This window comes from Channa argus, chromosome 18 (assembly GCF_033026475.1).
Source record: "Channa argus isolate prfri chromosome 18, Channa argus male v1.0, whole genome shotgun sequence".
NCBI lineage: Eukaryota > Metazoa > Chordata > Actinopteri > Anabantiformes > Channidae > Channa > Channa argus.
This window is the reverse complement of record NC_090214.1, coordinates 16645484-16673228: the sequence shown is the minus strand read 5'-3', so window position 1 is coordinate 16673228 and position 27745 is coordinate 16645484. Positions and strand designations below refer to the sequence as shown.

At 39.4% G+C, this 27745-nt stretch overlaps 1 protein-coding gene across 11 annotated transcripts in view; it reads right to left on the bottom strand.

Annotated features, from left to right (window-relative positions):
* vav2 (vav 2 guanine nucleotide exchange factor) overlaps positions 1-27745 on the bottom strand; it is a 188095-nt gene that overhangs the window by 109676 nt on the left and 50674 nt on the right. For all 11 annotated transcript variants that reach the window (XM_067484247.1, XM_067484242.1, XM_067484246.1 and 8 more), the window contains exon 2: positions 25029-25145. In XM_067484247.1, coding sequence (XP_067340348.1) covers positions 25029-25145 — 117 coding nt within the window. The remainder of the gene's footprint in view (positions 1-25028; positions 25146-27745) is intronic.

The window sequence follows — 27745 nt, the reverse complement described above, 5'->3', positions numbered from 1 at the left end:
TTTTTGTTGATTTTTAGATGCACAGCTCTGATGTGCTGTAAATAAAAACCCTCTTTCCTAAACCACTGTGATCTATGATGTTGCGCCCTGCGCCTGTTGCACTGATCTTTCACTGAAATCAAGGTTTTCCCATGAAGGTGCATCTGACTTGGCCGATCTCATGCTGTGCGTTACGTACATGTGTTAAAAGGCATCTCCAGACAATGGTCGAGTCCTCACATGTCTGAAGTTCATGTGTGAAAATGTCTAAAAAGGTTCAAACACACCCTTTAAGAGCCAAAAAACTAACTAGCGAATTGACTTTGGACTGGGGAAATACTTGTATAACGCTTCTCTACCTATTGACACTCAAAGCGCTTTACACTGCTTCTTATTCACCCATTCACACACACACAGATGGGGGAGCTGCTATGCAGCTGGTCAAGACTCACCGGGAGCGACTAACTTGTGTTTCAGTGTCTTGCTCAAGGACACTTTGTGACATGTGACAGCTGGGATATTGGTGGAAAACCGCTCTACCTTCCTGCACAACAGTTGCCAACTCACCTACAAGGTTTTATTTAATCACATGAAAACCTTTAGATTCTCTGATTGGGAAAATTAGACAATGCACTACAAATATGATGCACAGATAAGAGTCATTCATTCATGACTCAGACATTAACTGTGCCCCACCAACCCCACCTGTGCCGTCAATTTCAGTGTTGTTAAGGTTCTCCAAAACCTCTTTAGCATTATCTGTGCTCTCAAACTCCATTGTATGGGATTGTAAGACTTCTTCTGTAGCACTAAACACGAGCTTTAAGTAGCAACTAATGTAGGCAATGGCGGAACATAAACTGCCTATTAAAAAAGTTCTATTGTTTCTTTTATAGAAAGCTGGTTTAGGTTACTTCCGTATGATTAGGAGTCGTATTTTTTCAGTTAAACCAAGAAAGCTCTGCACAAAAAAACTAAAGAAAAAAAACAAAACTAGTACAGTGCAATCTCAGCTGTCAGTCGAGTCAACATGTTTCTTAAGCTCTTATATGAAAACAATTCAGAGAGGAATTTGCTTCATTGCCCAGCCATATTTTCAGGTAATTACAGCTGACCTATTAGTGCAGAGATGACAAGCGTGTTCAGAAAGTTCTAGTTTGAAGGAGGACAGAGGCCTCAGTCACATTGCCAGAGCCTTTGTCAGCTCATTCAGGATGAGGAGGATGATGATGGCACTGTTAAGACAAAACATTTGCTGAAAACCTTACCTTTGAAAGAAACTAGACTGAAAGTAAATAAAATGGAACCTTTTATAACAACAACCATTTTCTCAGTGTAATCACAGTGCTGGGTGTTACATTATGAAACTGCTATTTTAGATTAATCTAGTTTGTACTACACAGTCTGTACATTATCATTTTAATGCCCAGAAAAGTTGAGAGAAATGCCATGAAAAACTTAAAATGGACTTTAAAAAGTTTATAAAAGACAAAAACATTACAAATTGAATTGCTTAGCTGCGAAGACTATTAAAGCCACTAGCTTGAGTGCACACGTGTGCCACCTGCATGACAATGCCTCTCTGTGTTCAGCCACAGTCATATTTGTATTCTACTGTCAGATTTTATCAATGATCTATGACTTGCTTTAGCTGCATCCTCTCTAGCATTTTTAATATCTCACCCTATTTCCCTCTCTATCTGTCCACAGTCACGGACCAGTAGTGCCAAAAATGAGCTCTGATCCACCCGGATCTAAACACGGAGGGTTTTTTCCCTATCCTCTTTCATTTTTGTTTAATTTCACAACAAACTGAGTTAAGTTAATCTGTGACCGGCAGATAAAGTTGTATCGTCACAGACGAAGCCCTGTCAGAGAGGACGTGACCCACGTCTATCAAGATGTGTGTGTAGTTTTTGGGGAGGAGGTGGAAGTCTTCCTGCCTGCCTGTCATTTCCTGATAAATGATTCTGTGTGAAATATCTCCATTACATCTGCCTTTATAGGGGGTAGGAACTGGTTCAGCCCCACCATTAGCATTGCAATTTATGGGACAGCTCCCAGGCTCAACAAATCAATTCCCCAGTGTACCTGGCCAATTCGGGCCAGATAAGCTGAAATTAGGCAGGGCAGGTTTTATAATGTGTCTGATGATTACTGCAGCATTACCATATCTTTGGTTTTCACCCCATTTCACACACTCTGCTGCTCTTCTGAAGCTTGTAAACCACTGTCCCGCTGTGGCATTTTCTTTTTATTGTTTGTGGTGTTTCAGAGCACAACAGATTTAAAGCACACTGCCGCTACTGATGTTACAAAGTCAGCATTGTGGCTATAGAATATCTCCCTTTTTTCTTTCAATAAAAAACTGTATTGCAAAGAGACCCCTCATTCTTGTTTATTTCTGGTTTATGAAATCAAACCAGGCTGTTTTTGGTGACAAGCTATTTGTCTCTGCCAGCTCCTTCGCAATAGAAAAGATGTTGTCAGGAAGAAAACAAAAAACCTATATTACACCTCCACAACAGTATGCTTAGAAAGCAACTCAAAGCTTTTGTTGATTTTGAATTCATTTGTGTCGAGAACAACCCACCGGAGCTGGTATATCTATGTGTGTGAGGCTTTGTGTGAGACGCAACACACATATATGAAAAAGAGTGAGCAGATGTAGCTTCATCTTTTAGTTCCTTCTGCTCCCTTTTGGGCTTGTTTCATCTCACATGCCCTTTTTTCTTTCCTCCTCTCTGCCTCCACAGCCATGTTTACATTCACACAGACGTGAAACTGAAACTGAATGACATTTGTGCCAATCAAACAACGGCTAGAGAGGTGATGAAGAACCTTGTGCACCTGCTGAGATAATCCTCTGAAATTTTGTAAGAAAAAAAACAGATCTTTGTGGCATTGTAGAAAATAAGAGACATTGACCCAAATGATCTGATAAATGAGCCCACATACATAAAAACAAAAGAGGAAAGGAAAATAGCTGGAGAGTTATTATCCAACCACAGCTGGGGAGGCTGAACTTCATGATGCCGAAAAGAGTCCAACAAACTGTGAGAAATGGCTAACTAAGTTGGAGAAGTGGTTGTGAGTGCTGTAAGGTTAAGAATTTCCTTGACCAAGAGGAGGGGAAATTCAGAACAGCAAAGGCCAGAGGTTGTATAAATAGCAAATCCTCCTTCCTAGGCAGGAAACATGAGCATACGAGGCAAAGGAAACATCCTGTTCAGCTCCTTAAAAAAAGAATTATAAATACGTTGCCCTAAAACATCTACTTTCCCTGCAGAGCTTTGCTCATGTGCACCACTTTCACGTGGGATGACATGCACACATTGCCAGACAAGCATTCATATGTCAGCCTGATGAGAGGCTGCACACTCACTTGTTTGTGAATTTTGAGCACTTGCATCTATGTGGTGGTCCCAGCCACAGGCAGGGTGCTTGCACTTATTGGATTATGCATCTCCCAGTCATATAGGAAAGAGGCTGCTATTAAGGTCAGGAGCCTGAGGTATGAGGAAATGGAGAGGTGATAAAGGAGGAGAAGAAGAGGAAACTTTAATGTAAATCTATGGTGGTCTGAGTCGTGCACTGTATCTTTGTCTCTTGTCACTGTCACAGAGATTTGTTTCACTGTCGTCTACAGTGCCCAACATCCTCAGTGAGAAGGAACCGCTTCTAGCAGTCACCCTGTAACAGCTGATAGCAAGTGACATTATTAACATCATGACTTTATGGTAAATCAGCAAGCAAATATTTCCAACCCACTCCCCACTGCAGAAACGCTGTCATAATTAGAAAACACTGAGTGAGTGATGGGGACTTTTAAGGTTAACATAAGTCTAATTTTAATCTGTGCGTCAGTTTGGGCATTAAAGTGTTTTGGTACAATAGGCGACAAATGTCAAATGAAGTACGAGTATATTATAATTTGTTTTACATTACTTGATGTACTTGATGCTTGGAATAAATATTTACAAACCCAAAACAAACATCCCTGTATCCCAAACATGACGAACTCATCAGGACAAATTATCCACTTCAGTAGAATGTAATCACAAATAATCTGTGTATTATAGCCAATTCATCACATCATGACATACACAAATATTAAAACCTTAAATGTGAGAACATAGGACAACAGCTAGATTAATAAATCGGCTGATACTGGCTTATATGGTGTATACATTATTGTCATACTGTACTTGCTGATGCTGAGATTATTTTCAGTCAAAACTGCAAATACATCATTTGTCTGCAAAGAGACACCAAGAAGTTAATGTTTTACCTCTAACTTCCTGTTTCAATCTATTTTGTATTTGACGAAAAATAAACAGATGGAAAAATAGAAGATGATACAGAGTTGTAGCATGCAGCAAAGGTTCTAAGCAAAAATCTAATAATTTTTGTCACTCAGTCTGCTCCTAAGAAATTAGGTCTCCAGTGTTATCCCAGTTGTACAATGTTAATATATAAACATCTTTGAAGATTCATAGTCATCCTGGTCCTATTAATACAGAGGTGCTGTTTAGTGGCAACTGGGCTTTTGCTTGTAGACCATGGAAGTGTCCATGACCTAACAACGGCATAATATCTTTCAGATGACAATTGAAACATCTTTAAGAACTACAAGCAAACGTCTAGTTGCTCCTGAACAGCACCTTTGGGTTCATATATTAAATATGTGGGTATTAAATAGGGGTTTCTTAAGAATGTGCGTTTACACTATTGGTTAACGTAAAACACATTCTTCCAACAGAACACTTCACATTCACATCACAGGTCTACTGGTTCCTAGAGTTTCCGATAGTAGTACAGCTTCCAGTCCAGGTTTCAAAGGTAGATATACTGGGGCTGTCACTTTTTATTCAAATTTCAAACATTCTTCTGAATGTAGTAAAATAACATATGTGAACAGTAATTCTCTGTTCTAATGCAAAAGTGTACTGTACGTCTAAGCACGAGGCCATTTGATTTCTCTTTCCTTGTCAGCTTGACGCGATGAGTGAGTGCCTCTATTGACCTTTTATTTGCTACAACAAAATGGGGGGGGGCTAGCGAGCAAAGCCACGCGGATTGGACTACAACAACACAGTGGCATCTAAGAAGCAGTGTGTGGCAGTGTTTTGGGTTCTACGCTGTAGAATGTAAAATTATTAATAAAGATAAAGCTGTTTGCAGACTCTCCAAAAAAAGACTCACCTGTTATCTTGTCACCCAACTGAGGTAGAGGAGTTAACCCTGCAACAAGTGAAGAAGCGACAGCCCTATAACCTTGACTGACTGCCTATTTTCTGTCAAACATAAGCAAATAAAGTAAGCAAAGTATAACTGAACGTTCTCATCGACCTCGTTCGAAAGTGATTTTTGTAAAAGTGACAGCCCTGGTAGATACCCTCTCTCCTTACATAATTAGGATTCACACTTTCCTTTTTTTATAAGAGGTGATGTAAATTTGGCACTGGGAAACTTATAAAAATGGGATGTTGAAGAAGCAGAGAAAACAAATGGTGGTATTTATTAACAAAATACTAAACAGAAGAAAAATCCAAAATCCCAGGAAATCAACCAAACTAAAATTTAATATATCAAAGCAAACAAGACATAATTTAAAAACCAGCCTCACAGAAACGTGAAAAGGGAAAAAAAAACCCTCTCCATCTAACTACTGTGCATTTAATGCTTTCACTAAAGTAGACCCTACCACCTGCACAGGTAAACATGGGGTGAACTCAATCGCATAAAAATTGACAATAGACTAAATATCTTATTTAGTGCAACCACTACCAAATAACAATGGCAGGAGCTACATCTTTAATAATATAATAATGAATAATTTTATCCATTAGTGTGGATGCTACCTATCCTCCCTCAACTTGGTAGCGCCCAGCCTGCCACTGTTGAGAAGGCCTAATGATGAAAACACGCCTGTACTTTCCTTGATTATCCTCCTGATTCACAGCATAATGAAACACAGGAAAAATTCCTCCCAACCAACCCCAGTCCCCAAAACAATACAAGCAATACAGGGCCCAGTGGAAAGGGAAGAGTGTGACCTTTTCCCACCCATGAACAGCTAATCTGGTATGCAGGTGACTCGAAGAATGTCAAGGTCACAGGTGGGGTGCAGGCATATGTTTTTGAGCTCCTTCTGAACCACAGCACCTCACATGGGTGAATCTGCGGTGGGTCTTGACCTCTGGACACAAGCCTAATTCCTCTCCTGACATAACCCTGAGGCAGATTATCTTAGCTTAGTGGATTAAGGTCAGCATCCTTGTCCGTTCACCTGGATGATGACTTTGCAGCAACTCGCAATGCAGCAATATCTCATTATAAACACTGCACTAACCTTAATGTGTAGACATCAGCTACTGTGTGAATCACCTGCCTCAATTTTACAATGCTGACAAACATTCACACTATTTTAGGAAAAATAAATCAGAATTCAGCTGCTGTGGTGAAAATATAACAAACTGTCTTTCTAGGATAAAAAGTTTCAACTTGCCTCAAAAACACGTCATAAATAAATCTGCACTCAACTATTTTTAGGAGAGCTTCAAATATTATAGCAGAGCAGATGGGTGTTAGAGGAGGGAGAGGGCTGTGTGTAGAGGGAATGCAGAGGAGAGGGGAAGGAAGGGCAACACACTCAAAAACAAGATGTGAGGGCTGAAAGCTCTTTATTTCCTGGGGCTACATAAATCTCATTACTTTCCCCTGCATTGCCTCTGCATAGAAGTTGAAATATCACTGCATTTTCCATCAAAGTGCTGAGCAATACAGAGGCATCTCAGCCATTATTCAGGGCAAATGATAATGTTTAGATGAGCAGAGAGCCGCCTTTGTATGAGTCAATGTGTTTTAAAGGGTTTGTGGGTATGAAAATCCCAGACCTCCTTTCTCTTTTTGTTGTTATTGTACTGATATTTTAAGAATGATGGGAAAGAGTTTGCTGCCCATGGTCAACTTAGTCCAAACAGAGGGACACTTTATGTTAAAACTTATGTTAAAGCCATTTGCAGACTAATGTTAGCTTTGAAATTAGTCCATAAAAAAAGCACACCTCATTTAATAAAACTAAAAAGTATTTGCTTTGGGAAGGTACAGTTGTGGTTGAAATATTGGCCTTATTAGGATGCAGGTTCACCATGTGAATTGTGCCTTTAAAAACAAAGTGCAATTTCTGCAGGTATTTGGGCAGAAAACTTCATGCACACAGTCAGGAAAGCAGTGAAAATATCAGGGGATCAACAAAGACCTGAATTCAAATTGGACATGACTGTCTGCATGAAATTCCATAGCAATTTGCTGAATAGATGTCAAGATATGGCTGTCTGGACCAAAGTCGTGGAGTCCCTAAAAAAGTGTTTAAAAAGTTTGCTTTTTTATTTTTTTTTCTGAGAAAACAGACATGAGAATGTTTTTTTATGTTCTATTAAATTAAAAATTGGATAATTTAATCTCTATGCTGTGTCTATAAGCTCACTATACACCACTGACTGACTCATACTGGGACTCTGAGCGCTTATTCAGTAACTGGCACATACACTTCAGGCTAAAGACATCATGTTCCCTCCATCTTAGATACTCAAGTCAAAGTCATGTCAAGAGCAATAATAAGTCAGAATGTGAATGTGTGAAGTGATGTCTGTCTGTAGGGTTTTGCATAACTTTATGCGAACATCCAGTATGACAGCACCTAAATGGAGCCAAGCTATTCAACATCCATCCACTATAAATGAGTGTGTGGCTTTGTGCTTGTGTGTGCGTGTGCACGTGTGTGCATGTGCATGTGTCCCTGTGTTCATGAACCACAGCATCACTACTTTCCTCAGCTCTGGCTACAACTTGAACAGTGTAGACACCCCTGGAAGCAAGATCAATGCTAGAGCTTTAACAGTTGGAGACAGAGGAAACAACTCTCTATGGTCCGTAAGACTTAGTGCACTAGAATGATTTTCCATTTCTGGGAGCCAGACTGAACCCACAATAGCCTTTAAAAAAAAAAAAAAAAAAAGATGTAGGCATTTTGATGCTGTTAAACATCCCTCAATGCAGCAAAGAATGAGCTCAGAAACTCCCTTTGAAAACAAGAGAACCAAGCGGTATTGGGGAAGCCAAAAAGAGGAGGTGATATATTAAACTGCCAGCAGAACGGCGCGGCACAGGGGCTTGTTCTCTTCAGAAACAAAGTGTGTGTGTGTGTGTGTGTGTGGGGGGGGCTTTAGGGAAGCTTCACTGTTCCTTTAGTTGCACTATAATGTGCCCACTGCTGCTGTGAGATTCAGTGAAGCAAAGTTGTCTTTGTTTCCAGTTCACAAAACACTTTCAGGGTCTGGATAGGGTCCGTGGTTTCGTTACCCAATTCACACAAATGTTTTAAAGATTTCAAAAGGATGGATTGCATTATTGAAGTGTTCATTCAAACTTTCAAAAATAAAAAAAATGCCCTAACAACTATGAAAATGTAACGTTATTTTTTCAACATTTTTCAATCTATGACTTTATTTCAATGTTAAACAAATAACATCTTAAACTCATAATTCTTATACTAACAGTGAGCTATGCACAGTTAAACTCTAAAACCATCCTTCTTGTGACTACATGTGTCCACAAAAATACTCCAAGTACACGCACAACTGCCACACTGTTCTAGCTGGGTGGAAACATGCTGTACTGGGGAGGCCTTGCTGTGCCAGCACACTAACAAAGTCTCCACTGTGTGGGAGAGTTTGCTGGCCTTCTAAGAACACTCTGCTGTCCATACAGGAACAGTGCTGCAGGTGTGAGTAGTCAACAATTTTACTTTGGCCTTTAATGTTGTGCACAGCTTGGCACCTTTTTGCCCCACGAAGATAAATTTAACAATGAATGTTTCTCTTTCCAGGAGAAAACCAGTCTACATAAACAACCAAGACAAGAATTATTCCTACATCAGTAAAGGTCGGACTGCAGACTTACTGTACTGGTAGCCATTTCACCTCCATTCTCAAATGTGAGAAAGTCCTGTAGTCTCCTGCTGTTTATGACTGTTGAAAATGTAATTTTTGTTTCCAATCATTTGTTTTATAGGTATTTCACACAAATGTGTCTAATTTCTGATGCACAATAAACTAATCAATTGTCCTCCTGCAAACACTTAATTCATATGACATTTCCTTGTAGCTGTTTTTTTAGAAGCCTGGAAAGTTCAAACTGTGCAGTATTCTAAAAGAAACAAAACTTTTTTTTTTATTTTATTTTGCAATCTTCTTAATTATGCACCCCCCCCCTCATGTTCCTCATTCAGACCTCATTCATAATTCTTGGTTGCTGGCCTCAAACATAACACACACAACACATATTATTTTTATATATATATATATATATATATATATATATATATATATATATATATATATATATATATATATATAGGACATACTGTATATATACAGGACATACTGTAAAGAAAGTATGAATTCATGTGAAAACCCTAACATCCCCCTTAAGTATGGCTGCACCTGACACACTGGCCCTCTCAAAGTGAAACAGAAGGGATTATTGATTGTTGCCATTTCGGCTGACGTAGGCCCAACCTGGCCATTAACTTGCTTCCCTCCCAGCCACTCACTGCACTAAAACCACTCTCCTTCATCACGAAGGGCACAGAGAAGCCAGACTAAGTAAACGCACTCCCAACTACAAATGGAGCGACAGCAATGTCACTCTTCATTATCTGCACCTTTATTTCAACTCCATTATGTCCTCAAGCATCTTTTCTTCTTACTTTCTTATTTCAATCTTCTGCGACTAAGCTGTCTATTTTGGTCTGCATGTCCCTTCTACTGCAAACTTTGTTCTTTTCCAACATTCTTTCACATTTACTTGACTTCAGTGTTCTTGTTTTGAAATTAGCCTGAGTCACCTCCATCAATCTATTTCCTCAACGAGAACTTTTCCAGGGACCACGAACACTCTGAGGAGCTTAAGTCTTCTACCCATGTTTCCGCTGAAGGAACCAGAACCTAAATTTGAATCCACGACCATAGTTGTACCTTGCAAAAAAGTCCCAGGTCAAGGGGTTTTACTTTCTAGGTGAATTCCTGCCAGATTTGTGGTACTTTCTTTCCAAGGGATACAACCTCCCTTGGGGTAAAAGGTTCTCCAGTGGATTATGATTTGCATTTCCAGAGCAGAACAAAGCCCCAGAAGGATTAAACAAGGTAGCACCATTCTCTACAAACTCACTGTACTCCTGATGCTCACTCCCTACTGCATTCATATTCAACTGACTATTGCAGCTATAGTTTATAGAGCAATCACTGTGTTACTGTAACAAGTGGGAGAAACAGCTTTTGGTAAATTTTGAGAATGTCTCAAGTGTAAAATGCTGGGTGGCATCAGACAAATCCGTGACATTCAGCCTTGTTGTCCCTACCCTGATAGTTTATGAACTTGCTACCCCCGGACAAAACTATGACCCAGTACTAAATATTCAGACCCTGGTTCCTCTGGTAAAAATTCAGGTATAGAGAAAATTCTTCAAGTTCTACATTAGGTTCCTGGTCATAGGGATGGAAATGGGGCTTCTAAAATTATTGTAGCCAGGCCTGCAAATTAGTGCAAATGGGGGTAGGTTTGTTTTGCCATAAAAATCATAATGGAGCCACTGCGATTTCAGGAGCGATGGAACTAAGTGTGTGTACATTTTTGACAATTCAAAGAATCACGAGGCTTAGACTCTGTTGTGGTAAAGTAAACACAACTCACCTAATACAGACTTTTACTTCGAGGATAAGGTTCCTGGACTTCAGTCCCTAGTAAAGAAAAATATCAAAAGCTTTCTGGTGGAGATACACATTATGTCCTCTAACTCTTCCTGTCTATTATATATAATGTTTGCTTATCTAAAAACATAGCTGATTATCAGGATTGTTACTTCTCAGAACTTTTCCAGGCATCTGTGAGCTGGTCTTGTCAATGTGAGATTAGCCTGTTTCTGTCCCTCATCTGTTTTCCACTATCTCTCCTCTCCCTTCTCTTCCCTTTCCTAATCCTTCTCTCTTTCGCTCTCCTTCCCCTTGAGCCTCAGGGGAGCATCCAGAAGCAAACTAATTTCCCTTCCCTGAAGCCTCACTGTTCTCATCAAGACGGTCTCCCTCCATCCCCCCTTCTACCTCTTTGTCAATCTTTCACCCTAATCTCCATAATGCAGTCTCTGGCAGGAGCAGCTGTTTGAGCTTTGTCCAGGGCTGGGCTCTGGCTCTGGGATGATGAGCAGGTAACTATATGTGCACTCTCTCTATGGGTAATTGTAGCTGAAGCAGACGGAGAACAGCATGGGGGCAAGGCATGCATGCACACACAAACTGTGTTATGTTTAGAAGACTGTTTTACAAAGTCAGAGGTTGAAAAAAAAAATCTATCCAATGGTCACCTTTTTCCTCCAGAATACAGTTAACCCTTCTTAAATCACATGAAATTTCACTCTAAAGATACAGTTGCAGCACATGATAATTTGTGCTCATTATTATTATTTTATGGAAATATTTATACAGCTTTTTATGATACACAAAATCAAGTAAACCAATCTATCAGTATAAGCTTATAAATATAGTGACGTCATGTTGTCACAATCACATTGCACCCATTGTGTTTGGCAGTATGGGAAGATCAGCTGTATTGGCACAAGTGTTTTGGATTTAAAGGCCCTGGTTTCAAATCTGATATCAGTATTTATCCGTACCAATAAATATTTAAAGTTAAATGCATACTGAAAGTTTTTTAGTTCAAATTTAAAAAAAAAAAACAATACAGTGTGTGAATTTACTCGGCATCAGCGGCAAAGTCTGTTGTCAGATAAAAATCAGTCTAAAGAACGATGCATGTTAAACCTTGTAAACTTTGCTTAATCCTATCTTTACAACTGATACAAATCCAAAATAAAGTTCCCCATATGTTTAAATGATTTTTATATTTTGCAGTGCTTTAATTTCTCAAATAATAAACTAGATAAATTATTTTTAACATATTTTGAGCACTTTCAGCTAATAGAAATGCTTTTAATCAGGAATTATTTACATTCATGGACCACTGTGTTCCTAATTCTGATGTAGAAATCATTAATAGCAAAATGTGCAATGTTATTGTGTTTTGGGTTATAATCAGGTTTAGGATTTGTAGTTCGTATCCCCTTTATAAACTATTTCAGTGGAAACCTTTATTTTTTTATTTTTTTATTTTAAGGTGGTACCAAGTTTTGCACCCAACTTGTTTTATGTCTTCTGAACTTTTTTAATTGTTTCTCAATACTGTTGCTCATTTTATCTGTCAATAGCATGCATACAAATTTAGCAAAACATAATTAGTTTTAACATTTTCATATGCTGGTGTTTCAGCAAGCTGAAAATATGTGTATTACTCCGTTAAGCAGGAAAAGGTTTACCTTTACCTACACATCAGGTAGTCCACCTCATTGGCCACATGAGGGCTGAGCATCATTACTACCTGCTATGAAGCACCTGCAGAGAAATAAATGAATAGAAGCACAGAGGAGGGCATCAGTTTAGTGACTGCCACAGGGGGCATTTCTAACACCTGGCAAGCTACCCACCACAGCACAATAAGGAGTCTGGCTGCTAGGTTTTTATTGGGCGTATCAAATTACCATGTACCATGCTGAACACAAGCCGCAGCCACAGGTAAAAACACAATAAACCTAACCAAGAGGGATCAGAGGTAAGGCTGAAAGGCAAGAACATGAATCCTGGTGGGAAGAATGGATACACAAAGAGACATGATGAGAGGAAAGGACAAAAATACCATAAAATATAGAAAATGGTACAACAGGATGGGGTGAATTAATGGGATCAGTAAAAGGCAACTGGGCTATGGCATCTTGCCACTTTAGTCTGTCCCTATCAGAGTCAAATGTGCTACAACAACTTTTTATAATACATGCTGCTGGTAATGAGAGAGCATGTCATCCATTCAGTCTCATTTCCATTTTACAGCTCTTTGATTGGAGGAATCACAGAGCACTGGCTCCAACAAAGACTTTATGATCCTGGCAGTTCAGTGTCATCTCTGTGTGTGTGTGTGTGTGTGTGTGTGTGTGTGTGTGTGTGTGTGTGTGTGTGTGTGTGTGTGTGTGTGTGTGTGTGTGTGTGTGTGTGTGTGTGTGTGTGTGTGTGAGAGAGCGAGACAATGTGTGTCTGTCTCTGTCGGTGCCCTTGTGTGTCATTCTGCACTTTGATGTGCTCCTGTTGACGAACTGGACTGTATAAAAACCAATGACAAATTTAATGGATCCCATAGACAATGCTGTCAATGTTCCAACTGAGTGAAGTGGTTATTTCCACTTACGGTCACACGCATACTGGACACACTAATTTTTGGTCAGAGGATGGGATAATCCTGCATTTGTGTGCTTGGCTGAATCCAAAAGGTGGCTATAGAAAAAGGTCATTGTCAATCTTTGCATTATCATTGTAATACAATAGTTCCTGATTTATGTGTGCATTGCCTATTTGAAGTTTAAATTGTAAAAATAACTTCTATGGAGAACAAACATGGTCCACTGTGCACAGTGAATAACACTGTCAAATACTGTACCATAAATAAACTGTTTTATATTCTCAGCATCATAACTGCAACTTTTGAACACTACCTTTAATTTTAGGCTTAAATGTAACAAAAAAATATTCTTTTTTATTTATTAAATATAATATTTGGAAGGTATTAGACCAACTTATCGAGAAAATAACAATAATGCACTATAGGTAAGTAAATTTCCATGTTAAATATGGCACATTTTTTAACAATTATGAAAAATAACATACAAAGCCATCTACGGGATTCTAACTGATTTGAATTTGTATTGCACTGGTAATTTGGTAAGCATATAATATTATTGTTTGTGTAAATGAAAATTTGCGTTAAAAATCAGCATCTGTATTATATTACTGCTCTATCAGTCTGATCAATCATATAGACCAGGGATGCCCAATACGTCGATCGTGATCTACCAGTCGATCGCAAAGGTAGTGTGGGTAGATCGCATGGAGTTAACTAAGTAGACGTCAGCCCATCATCCGTCCTCAGTATGTAATTTGTCACTTGATTGACGCACAGGGCAGCCAGTCTGACATCTGATTTTTTCTGACACGTGGGTCACCGCGCATGCATACAACAGCACCAAGTGCTGCAAAACTCTAGCAAACTAGTGAGATAGCCTCCAGACCCTGGCTGATTCTATTCAGTGCAACTCATCAGAGTAAGGTAATGACAAAAAAATGTACAGAGTTGTATTGTGTAATATGGGTTCATGTAGTTACGCAAGCTACACCAACATATTTTGTGCATATAAAGAATTCTCAATATATTCATAAATAAATATATGTTTTGTATTTTTATAGTAGGTAGATCAATTTCACTTGGTCATTTTATAAGTAGCTCACAAGCCAAAAAAAAGTGTGACTTACTGAAAACTAATGCAATCAAGCAATTTTTTTATTGGCATAGGTGTTGCCCAGACCTACAAAAACACATGATAGATTGAGATCTAGTAAACTATGGTTGCTGAAATTTAAGCTGAACTCAGTTGAAATAAATAAGAAAGTAATGTTTCAATATTTTACCTTTTTAGTTGTATTTTTATTTCATTTTCTTTGTCAAAAGGGCAGCAATAAATTGCAAGGTGAATTTTAAAGCCACAACATGCAACTAGAGCTTGAATCAACATAATACTCAAAATCAATTCACTGTGCATCAATTCACCCCTCAATGCTCTGCTGTGCTCTTCTACTGTGTGCTAAACTTTGTCACAGTCTGCACAGCCTTTAAGGTATTAGCCCTTATCCAATTACAATCAACATGAAAGCTTCAAAACTGTATGGCTAATTAAGCAATAATTGGTAAAATTGTCTGATTGGTTGGAAAGGGTGAGCCTCACTCCAAAACATTCAGTAGCTTATACTGTATGTCGACACTGCTATTAGTACTGTTCAGTCAGTCTGAGTCACAGAAGGCTTTGACAATAGCCTTTAACTTTAACATACATTTTATAAAATATTTCTATGAACACACACACAAAGGCCTCTATAACAGCTACAGTAGGGCTTTAATAACTAATAATGAAGCTACACATAATCAATGACTAATGCACTGCAAGTTGCCTGCTTGTAAAACTTAAACAAAGAAGTTTGGTTTTACTCCAAAATGTAAATGAAATTGCTAAAGCCAGTTCACTGTTAAAATTTTGTTTTGTTTTGTTTTGTTTTTCCTTTTTTCTGTAGTGTTGATGGCCTGACTACTGTGTTAAATTCATGTAGAGTATCTCATATGTGTGACTATAATCGGTTATCATATAGTTTACTAAATAATAAAAAATGATTTTTCTACAGTTTGCAAGTCTGTTAATTTTGTAAGATGACAATGCTCTCAGAATGTGGGTAAAATTGACGTTGGAGCACAATCCTGAGTTAAAACAGCTGCATTATTTTTGCTTTCTTATGACATGTTCTAATTAAACCATCGTGTTGGCATTGATGAGGTGTGTAGTTTGTCTCTCAGAATAAAGGCCAAAGCCAAATGACTGACTGATTCTGTCTGTTGACACAAGGTACATGACCCTTGTTTGGGTGCAATTAACTGGCTGAGCATTTCCTTTATCTGTTATTACTTAATTCTATAAATCTGTCTGCTCTTACCACTTAATACTAATGTTGTTAATGTAAAATGTTAATAATTTAAAACAGAAAGACAACTCAGTGTGCGCAAAGCGGTCTTTGTTGTTGTTGTTTTAGAAAATTCTGCCAGTGAAGCCCCCTTGTCAACAACGGATTTGTTTTACGTGACACACATAAAGCCATTTGGTAACTCTGATGATTTAATCTTGGTTTTTGAAAAGCAGCTTATTCTGATGATTCTGCAAGGCTACCTTCACATTCTGTGCTCTGTGCCAAATATCTAAAATATTATCTTTTGCAAAGTCCTAAGCTACTTGCATAAGAAAATGGAAGTTTAGGAAATGATCATCAATTTGAGAGCAAATAGGGTTTGATTCCATAATCCTAAATGTATATTGAAATGCACAATGAAATGTGTGCACAGTAGAAGTAAGATTTATGAGCCAAGTTGGTATGACTTTCAGGTTCATATGAGAGAAATCCCTATGCAATGGACTCCCTTTGCGGTGATTTTCTTCTCTTCTCATGCCAGTGATTCCTCAGAAAATGTACCTGTCCATCATAGCTGTGCCTGTGGGGCCTCTGAGGGAGGAGAAATAATGAGAGCTCACACTGGCTGCAAGGTATTCAGAGACTCTCGCTCTGTGGGGGCTCTTCCTCTTTATCCCCACACTTTAGTCCTGTAGTGTTCCAAAGACAGCACCCTAACAGAAGGGACACGCCTTTTAGTGACCACTAAATCAGAATTCTAAAGGTGAAAGAAGGTTGTGATCGCACCTGAGCAGCCTTTGGGTACTCTGTAGATGGAAACTTAAAAGAGCCAGTCTGAGCGCTGAACTCTGCCCAAATTGAATTGTCTCAGTTTGTCTAGTAACATTCACTGTCACCAAAAACAAAAGAAGCCAATTATTTCAACAATAGGATTCTGACTGCACTGGGATTTAGAAGTTCAATAAATGAATTTTCTACAGCTCATCATTTTTTGCTTGTCGCCCGCCTCTCTCTTCTGCTGGATTTAAATGGAACTGTTGTGCAATGCTGTCAGAAGGAAAATGGTACTGAAATAAGGCAGAGGGAAAAAAGAGATGGTGGGAAGATCCTGTTTTTTCAGTTTCATCAGAGGGAATTGTTGTCATGCAGTGGAGTAAAAGAATGGCACTGTATGAAAATAGGGAGAAACCAATACATTCTTTCTCAGTATTATTTATTCAGACCTTTTAGGAATTAGGAAAAATAGTGCAAAAAATAAAAAAATAAATTCAAGCAATCCCTGTGAATCCTGCAAAGCATTACAGTTTTGTTCAATCACTGCACCTTCTCCATAAATTTTGTCTACACTTTGTATCCTCCCTAAAAGACTTGTGCCGATGCTGAAAAGGTATTGCTGTCTTAAAGTAATAACTGTCCACAAGAGAAACGTAGGTCCACATATGACAAAAAGAGGAGAAATATCCAATTTCTCGGATATTTACTCACAAACACCAGGGAGCCCGTTTTAACATGTAGGAGGCTGGGGAAACTTCCAAAAGAGGTTGGAAAACTGCAAAAGTTACTGCTGACAAGTATCCTGCATGTAGGGCAATAAAGTGGGATTTTTTATCTTGCACTGCAAACAATGGTTGTGGTGAATTGTGACTCTTTTCTACCGTAGGCACTGTTAGTGTTAAGCCACTAAGTGATAACGGCATGCTTGCCCAAACGTGTGATGTGTGTACATATGTGTGTGTCTATATGCGTTTTTCTGAGAACGCTCAGAACAGTGGAGCTTATAAAAAATAACCACAAGGGACTGATTATTTTTATTAGTGGTAATTATGACTTAGCATCTCATAAAACAAGTAAACTACAATATCATATTTTTAAGATTTTATAATGTACTAAAGGCTCTCAAGACTAAATATAGATGTCAAAATTGCATGGCAAGCCTTTGATTTATCATGAGATACTCCTCAAGGAATATGTGTGTAATAAAAAAGTCAAACAGAGCAGGTGGGCACGGAACAGCTGGAGGGAATCCAGATGGAAAATTCACTCAAAGGACAGATTTCAGGTCATCTCATCCTTCAGCTTTTGCTCATTCGTCACGCAAACAAGGCTACCGTTTTGTCTCGTGCCATCACATCTTATCTGTATTGTTACTCTTAGTGTGAGACCTCCAACACCCAGTGTCCACACCCAATGGGGTCCAACACTCAGCATGCCTTTAGCTGAGCAGCAGCACAGGGCTTATATCCCCAAACGACAACCAATTGCTCAGCAACCACCTGTTTCCGCTTGGTATCACGGTAACGAGTTGCAGAAATAATGAGGTTGCGGGAGTGGAGCATGGAAGGGGGTCCAAACACAGGAAGGGAGAGGAAGCTCCCATTTATAATTCATATCAGGAGAATTATCATCAGCACTGTGGCATTTGGGATGAATTATTGATTTGTGTCTTGGAAGCTTTATGTAAAAACTTGCAGTTAGGGGGTCTTGATGGACGGGGCATGAGTAAGAGGGCACGGGAAGAGAAGAGGCAGCCATTAAAACCGTCTGTGGAAGCTGGAAGATGTGTTTTCAGAGAAGGTTATGAAGATAGATTCTCTCTTAGGGGAGCACTGGGTAATATCTTGGATCAAGGGTTATATTGTTGGGAGATGGGCAGTAGTGAAGGAGATATTCAGGTTCTTTCTGTGACGTACTGAATGAAACGAGACATTGATTATACTACACTATGCTGTTAAATGATCAAAGATGTAACATTTTATGTTTTACACTGGCAATTGTAAACATTACATTTTGTAATAAATCTCCTCAAACCACTTAAACCCTCCAGTGGAGAATGGGGAATCGTTGCTTCCAAACTCAACTTGAGCCCTGACAGCAAAGGACTGCAGCTGAGGATGTGGTCACTAATGGAACGGGACACATTGATCTGAGTCTACGACCCCGACTGCTTGACCCTTAAACTTCCCTCAATCACTTGCTGCAGTCTCTCCAGACTCACTCTGACACGCACAAATCGCTCACTGCCTTTGCTACAGTTCTACTTTTTCATTCAGAAATGAAGTACCAATGTCCAATGCATACAGTATAATCCTCTGCAGTGAATGGACATTGTTCAGTAGCCCTGTATAATTTGTCTTGTCAAGCAGGAATAAGTGTGTCACTCATAGAGAATGAATGTCTGACAAAGTATGTAAGTATGTAGGTGCTTTTATGTATATCCTTATTTACGGAGCAGGCATTAGGTGCCTATAACTAATCTACAACACATTTTTTGATGCAGGTTGCCCCAAAGTGCTGACAACTCTATCAAATATGATTTTTTAAAATAAGGTTAGGCCATTTTTTCATGTGACCCTATCCAAATCAAATCTATCTGAGGTATGAGGAAACTGCAATTTGATTGTTGCAAAAATTGAAATTAAGCATTAGGTCTGTCATATAAACATGGCTTTAAACATATCTCACCTATTCCTGGTGGCCTGATATCCTTTATGTATTCAAATATAGGATCTGTTGCTGTAGAAAACTTGGAAATGCAACCATGCAAAATATCTAAAGAATCATAAAAAGCATAGGTGCACAATGACTGTAGCTTCAGTATATGTCCAGGTTTTCCAAAGACATGCGCCACAAGCTTGGAAATAATTTGAGGAGTTCAAAGGTGGATTTTTGCATGTTTTCATAATGTTTACAATGATCAGAAATGTGCACGGAGTCAAGCTGAGGACTTTTACATGAGGTAAAAACCTCTTTCAGTAAATAACATTCATGCAGGCGGGCCAACAGTGGCTGAGGCACGTTCCAGATGTTAGTAGTACTGGGCGTGGATGCCAAGCAACTTACTATTTTCAGCCACAGTGCACAGGAAGGCAATGAAAAGAGCAGAGTTCAGTGTGCACGAGATTCAGCGCAGCGCAGAGGGTAATCAAACACGGCTGACCAATGGCAGTCATGCCTTCCTGACACAATGGTGGTTTGCCTGCCGCTGCCTCAATCTTATCACAACATACTCGCGCTCGAGAGCGAGTGTAAGATGAATCACTGAGGGAGAGGAGGACAGTGAAGAAAGTGAAACGATAGATTGGGGGATGTCGGAAACAAGGAAAAGAAACTCAAAAGGGAGCAGTTGGTACAAATTAAATCAGGGGTTTTGTGTGTGTGTGTGTGTGTGTGTGTGTGCGCCCAGTTTCCTTTAAATTAGGGCTCTCCTTCTGTTTGAAGGCGTGTTTTGGTACAGATAACTGATTTTTGGTTATTATGCACAATTTCATCCAACTAAACCGATTCTATCATTAGACATTCACTCACAGTAGCTAAAACAAAACTATCACTTCAATATCTGTTACAAAGTAGGGCTGAACAATACATATATTGTTTCAGCATCATCATTGCAATGTGTGCATAAGTAATACTCACATTATACAACATGAGTTATCAAGTGAGGCAAATTAATGATGTGATATGTTATGGAAGAACAAAAACTGTTACTTTGTTGCCTGTAATATCATGGAGACTTAACAAATGCATTAAACGACTTTATTTCTAGCTCCAAAATGACATCAGAAGAGCAGGCAATGCCAGCAAAGTACTGTTATTAAACATGCACATTCTATCGGTGATCACTCAATTGAATACATTTACACAAGTAAAGAAAAAGGACTTAATATAATAAATATAATAAACTTATAATAAAAGTTTATATTGTGCAGCCCAATTACGGAGACAATTTAGCTGTGGAGTGGAAAAGTTCACCAACCTACATATAAATCTCATCACTGTGTTTTCACTATTAAATTTGCCTGTTGTCATCTGAACCTGAACCATAGCCGCTTCACACAAACAAATAGCTCAGATTGATGGACCGATTTTGATCCAAATGCAATGCGCAGATAAAATCCATTCATCTTGGCACTGTGCGATCAAGTGAATGAGCATCATTTGGCTGGCTCGGCCACTTCACAAGTCAGTCAGTCATGACTCTGAGGCTGGTTGAGACGAGATAGAAATGGATCCATGCAACACCGTCTGCATTTCAAATAAATGATGCTATTCTCTTTAATGAAGGCGGAAAATCTGTCAAAAAGCTTCCTTCCTTCACTGCTCTCCAGTCACAGACGGAAAATTACCAAACTGTTGATAGATGGTTAACAGGTGCAGGCTAATTATGCTAATCATGGCAACAGCCAAATAAACTGATTGCCATGTTCATTTAAATGACAGCAATGTTCCTTTGGTGGCTAATTAAAATAGGTTTGCAGAAAGGAAACGAGGCGGCTGGGTTCGGATGGAGGGAGGTGTTTAAATGAAAGCGTTCTCTGGGGTCTACTGTAATAAGCTGTATTTCATTGGTTTAATGATGTCATAATGAATTTCTAATGATGGGGGATGGGTTAGGGTGCAAACAAGGGAAGTGCAGCGATAGGTCTATGAAACTATGCACATCATGAATCGAGGACACAACAGGGGAGCACTAGCTCATGCTCTGTGTGGCAAAGGGTATTCCCAGTTGTAATGAAAATAAAAATCAGCAGAGGACATCAAGTAGGGTATGTGCTGCATCTGTTTCAACATTAGTCCCACTGGAAAGAGTAGGGGGAGGTTTGGATGGGGCAATTACTTTGTTTCAGCACTGGGCCCAGTCGGCCCACAGTCTCAATTTGATTGGGACCCAGGAAAAGGAATAATTATAAGGCGAGATGGCGATCGGAGGCCAGGGGAGATGACCTCCCTGGCAGCCAATGTGGAGGTGCGAAAGGTGGATAGGGGCTGATTAATGTTTATGGAGGTAGCCGCTATCAAAACCTTCACTCTTCACTCCTTTCCACATAGCCCTGTTTGATTTCCACTCCTTCAGGAGATTAAATATCTACAGTGCGAGTCTGGTTTGTTTACTAAAAGGAGTGCCACCAGGGACATACTGATTTCACATCTTTTTCCACTGAGAAATATCCCCTGTTCTCATTTTTATTTTTCCTTATTCTTTTTTTTATTTGGATTATTTACTCAATGAAAAAACGTTTAAAGAAAACAACAACAACGCTTATGGGTGAATAAGCAGCCGTGTAAAGCGCTTTTAGTGCCAACAGGTAGAAAAGTACTATATAAGTGCAGACCATTTACATTATGGATTTCTTAGTTTTTGAAATACCAGTAAATTGTAAAAAAAAAAAATAATAATAATAATAATAATTTTTCCAGTGTCTAAGATAAAGTCTATCAATTGCTCATTTTGCCTCACTAGTCTATGCACTGCCACTTTCCAAAAGGCTAGTCTCCACTCTTTACACAGTCAGTAGTAAAAATTTAAGAGGCTTACTTAAAATCTCACATCCATTTTTATTCAGTTGAACATCCAACCAGCACTTAGAAAAATTAGAAATGAATAATGAAATTAAAAGACATTCATGTGAACAAAATAGTCATTTTTTTACTAAAAAGGGTGGGTCTGAAAGGATTAATGCAAAGTTGGTATCTTATTTTTTTATCTTATTTGATATATATAGAATATACAGTATGACATGTATAATTCCCTTTGAGTGCACATCCAATAGCAAACAAGAAACTTTTATATCTAGGTATGATAGAGCTGGAAAAAAGGATGAAAGAGATACGCAGAAATAAAACAGGCACCTTTTTATATTTTGTTATGAAGCATTCTTGATATTTAAATGTGTGCCACATTAGTGGGGATCTTCTCAATTCAATATATTATAATGTGATGTTTGTCCTTAATGGAAAATCAATGGCGAGACAAGCCCGCCACCGCTGAGACCATACAAAAGCAATTTCCAAATTGACATATGGAGGGTCTACGTGATTGATTCTGACTGCTGCTGGATTTTTAATACCGTTCACTGTGAGCTCATTGACTCTCAGACGTCGTCTTGTGGTTTATCTACAAACTGCCAAATGAGCCCTTGTCTCCTTTTTCTTCTCTCTCACTTTTCCCCCTTGCTCCATCTTTATTTAACTGTTCCTCTCAGCCCAGTGCAGCGAGAGTGTATTAGATTAGATAAATGAGCAGATGACCATCCGCAAACACATCCTCTTTGTAATTGATCACAGTGAGATTAAGGCAGTTTATTCACCTCTGCAGAGTAATCCCCACAACTGGAGTGCAAATTCTACAACTTCAATCAACTGAAAAATGACTGTGAACATACCCACTGCACAAATCCTTGCACAGTGCCATCAGCCATCATCATCAACATAAGACCATGTTACTAGCCTACAAAGAAGCATCCCCCCACCCCTCATCTGTAGCCACACACAAGCATGTGCCACACTCAAAGGGATTAAAAAGTGGGGGGAAACAATTCTGTTTCAGAAGCTGTGGCCAACCGTGGTACGTTGACTATGGATTGCCAGCCAAACCCTTCCCCCTTTCTTTATCAATGAGCTCCTTTTCTCAGAGCCTCCAGCCACATGATCTCAAAACCTTATGAGCATTTGTGTGTTTTGCAGCAGTTTCATAATGATGAAATGCATTTGTTTTTTCACACACTGTACACCTCAATCCATTCATTTTCATTCATTTGAGCAAGGTGCCCAAACGTGTAGTTATAACCAAAAGCTCTTCCTTGGGGGAAATTCAAGGCCTTTCAGGGCCATTCCAGGCCAGGTGGAATAAACAATGACTTGTGTTTGCATGCACTTAACCACTGAGGTTACACGCAGCAGATAAGTAATCTGGTTTCTCCTCTATGAAACAGAAAAACAAACACAGCTAAGCTCATTTTCACACTATGAACTGTATTAATTAAGAATAAATATGTCTAAATATATCCCTGAAAGCAATTATTTAGGCTTCTACAGGCCACGTTGTGTTAGTTTTAATTTGACTTGGACTATAGGAGGACTGGATTTAAAAACAAGGAGGCATTGCTCCATGAAATTCTCTCTTCATCCAGCCCCTCCCCATCACTACATGCCCTGTCTGCAGCGTTTTGTCCTGCAAAAGTGCTCTTGTAAAAAGCTGATTAGAAATGTGGCTGTGTCTGCACATGTTAGCATTCTGTTGGAGAACTTTTTTTTTTATCCTTTCAGCTTCATCCCATGAGTTCAGGGTCACCACAGTGGATCATTTGTCAGCATGTGATTTGGCCCAGTTTTTAAAACGAGTGCCCTTCCTGACGCAACCCTCCTCAATTTCTACCGGGCTTGGGACCGGCATGGCACTGCTGGAGATGGGGATGGACTGGGATGGGTTCAGTATCTTGCCCAGGGTCACTTCATGTGGTAGGGAAGAGAGGGGTTCAAACCTCCGACCTTATGGCCACTCTGCCAACTAACCCACTGCCGCCCCATTCTTGACGAGAACTCTTCATGGGGAAATCAGGTTTCTCTAATCCATTAAACCGGGTTCCATGACGGCTAAGAAATCAGCTTAATCAAGAAAGTGCATGTAAACACACAATATGTTAAAGACATCAAACTGGCATGAAGTCCAGAATACCTACATAGGACTCATACTGGGAGGAAACTGGATCAGATACATCAACTGGTTCTTTTGAAAAGAGCAAAAGAGTACAGTGCAACTCCAAGCTTCCTCCTGGTGTCTAACTTCTAAGAGCACCAACAAGGGCACCACTGACCTTCTGGCCACAACTCTAGGCAGCATTGTCTTCCATGGGAGATTTGCAAAGAGCCAGCTCATATTCCATGTCTCCAGATAAGGTCCCTGGAGGCATTCAATACATACAAAACTCCACTTGAATATGCTATAAAAACTCCCCATTGAGCTAATATGATGTGCAAGTGAGTCAGCCACCTTTACTGCTCAGCCAACACACACATCCACACTGTATCGTCACAGCAGACTGTTTGAAAGATCTAAGTTTATTTCTAGTCCCTCAGTGAGATGAGGTGGAATCGCTGACCCTGAAGTGTTTCAACAAATGCTCGTAAGCTCTCTGTGCGCCAAACTGAAGTTAATGTTACAGACAGATTGGACTTTAAACCATTTTTATATCTTTTAACCCAAGCAAATGACATGGGCATGATGTGCTGTATAGTATAACACTCATGCATGCATGCCTTCACCTACACATACAATACACACGCTTACCCTGCATTATAGCAGATGTTAAAATAAGTCACTATATACAGATTAAATTAACAAAATGATCCTTCGTTTAAAAATATGCAATGAAAAAGATCTAATTATGCCACGTTTTCCCTTTTTACCTGACAACTGAAGGACATAACTCCTAAATGATATCATCAGGGATACAAGCAGCATCACGTCTCCAAGCACCCTCTGTAGATAGAATGTAGCCCTCAGGCGGCACCATTTTTGAACTGATTACACTGTCAGTTCAAGTCCACAGCGTTTTAGAAGATGAAAATTGGAACATCTGTCCTTGTGGCTAACGTTTAACTCACCTTGCCGAAGTCCCTGACATCAAAGAGGTCGAAGGGGTCGAACAGCTCGCTGTTGCGCAAGCCAAACTTGTCGTGGCACACCTTGAGAAACGTCCTGATGTTCTTCAAACACAGAAACTGCAAGAGAGAGAACAACATAAATATGCATGTTTAAATCTAATCTTGGAAACCACTCATACCACTGTAGTGACAGCATGATTAAACAACCACAATGTTTGCTCTCAGAAACATTGTTCCAACATTCTGTTTAATATTCCCTATCGATGCAACTGGATTTTCTTGTAAATATTTAATTTCCTGGCTGATGATTGGCAAGCTTTCCATATCATGTCTTTCCGGCATATGTGTGATTATTCTGCACCGGAAGCTGAGCAAGCCGATTGCTGCACCTCAGGCTGATGGAGTGCCCCTCTGATCCAGATAAGGAGAGCCACAGATGAGCCTGTCTCCTGACATCAGAGCCTTCTCAGACAAGCCCACCAGCAAAGACCTGCCACGGAGTAAAAGGTGACCTGCTGGACGGAATCACTGACCTCGCACTGAGAAGGTCACAGGTCGCAAAAGTCTGACAATCAACAAGACTGGAAACAAGAAAATAAAATGCTCTTCGGCATTTAGTAAAGAGGCTTTAAGAAGAGCAGATCAATTTGGATTATTTAGTGACACAAATAAGATGACACAAAAGTCCAACTCATGGAATACGAGTTTGTTGAGAAGGTATTTTTCTATCATGTGGGATATTTAAAATACTGATGTTTAATCTTCATGACAATAACCAGGAGCAGTAAAGAAAAAACTAAGAACTAGAACTCAGTCAAGCCCAGCATTATGCTGATATAACTTATTGCAGATGAGTATCTGCTTTTGCTACAACAGCTACAGCCAAACACTCATGTAAATAAAAAATATGGGGGAAAAGGTTCATATGTTGATTCAGTATTGTGATCACAAACATTGATGATCCCAGTCCCCTAAAATATGCCATCAGACAGATACATGTTCCAAGCTGGGGTATAGACCAATGCTGCACAAGGTGTACTGAAATATTAATGATAAGAATAACTCTTATTACCTAGAATGAAAATTCTGATGCCGCTCAGATATGCTGCATTTTCATTTCTCTCATTGTAAGCCATGGAAACAGAATGTCCACACAGAGCAGTGTAAAAGTGGATGCTGAATAAAACACTTGATTGTCCTGTTGTTGGTTTGACAGAGTCTATACAAATGACCTAAATGAATGTTAGTTTATTAATTGGTTAGTGTAGGGTTAATGTTAGCAGGCCTTAAAGGCAGCAAAGACAGCATCAGTGAATTTCCAGGTATACTGTACTAATATACTATAGAAGGAAAGAGAGCACAGTGATCGCATGTGAACCTTACTGCTGCTTGATGAGCCATAGTGCTTCTCATTGCTACAACTGGTCAAGTGAGGCATCATCACACTTTCTGTACTAATTACTTTCCCACTTTTGGATAAACTGAAGTCATTTCCCAGATAAAAAGCACAGTTTTATCTGATTTGGTTTCCTGGTATTTAGTGGTATTTCAGTCGGCCTTTTCTGGCCACACCTGAGAGCCCTGCTTGCTCATTCTCATTCATGTGTGCACATCTGCTCAGTCCCGGTGTCATGGGTGTGAACCCCATAAGAGAGCTGCACTGGCCGGTGAAAAGAAATACGATTGGCTGGCTAGCCAAAGTGACATTTGCAGTTCGGCAGGGGATGTTATCATGTCTGCAGATCCTTACGTGCCTGCAGATCCTCACATGCGATAGGATGGAAAACAAGCTTATTTTTCCAGCCCAGATATGAAAAGGTAACATTTGCTGGAGTGGTTTGGAGACATATGAGAGAGAGAGAGAAAGAGAGAGGCTCTGCAGATATGGATCAGGAGGGAGAGGATGTGTCTAACATTCTAATGTATGTTTGGTGATAAGAGAGCCAGGGCATGGGGAGGAAAAATTGCTATGATCTCGATGAAAAACAAAAACAAAAATCAGGTACACAATTTCTTGTAAAGTGGAGAGTGTGAGGGCACCTGGGAATAAACAGGCCACGGTCATCTCCCTCAGCTGAGACTGCCCTCAGAACAATCTCCCTGGAAGTAGCTCGCTGAGCTCGGCAGCACAGTCAAGGATAATAATCTGCACATAACTGCATACTTGTAAATCTGCAACTTTTCTCATTTTATTATCATTTAAATTGAACTTACTACAGTACAATAAACGATTAACTAAAAGAAAAATAATGATTCATTCATTAACTCGCTTCAAACAGAGTTCCTTGTAACAAATTCAACTTTTCATTTTCAGAAGTGCAGATTGGATCATTAATGCAGTACCATTTCTATCCATTTCATTACTCCAGAACACTTTGATTGCTGGTTTAATCAACAACAAAAAAAGCCAAGTCTCACATATGGTTTTAGAAATGAAGTACAGCAATAAAAATTGATAGCAAGAAACTAAATGCAGGTGTACATCCGCCTTTGGCAATTAAATTATGGGTTAATTTTTCTGGTTCACCTGTTATCCAGTTTGTTTGTTTTTTAACATGAAAATGCAGAGAATGTTCAAGCCATCTTCCCCAAAACCGCACAAACATGTTACAAGTGTGTTTACTACTTGCTTCAAGGGTTTGCACAGAAGCTATTATGTCAACTCACTACTTGTAGTTCTCTTAATACTGGCTCTCAAAGTAGTTGTTTCTTGAGGC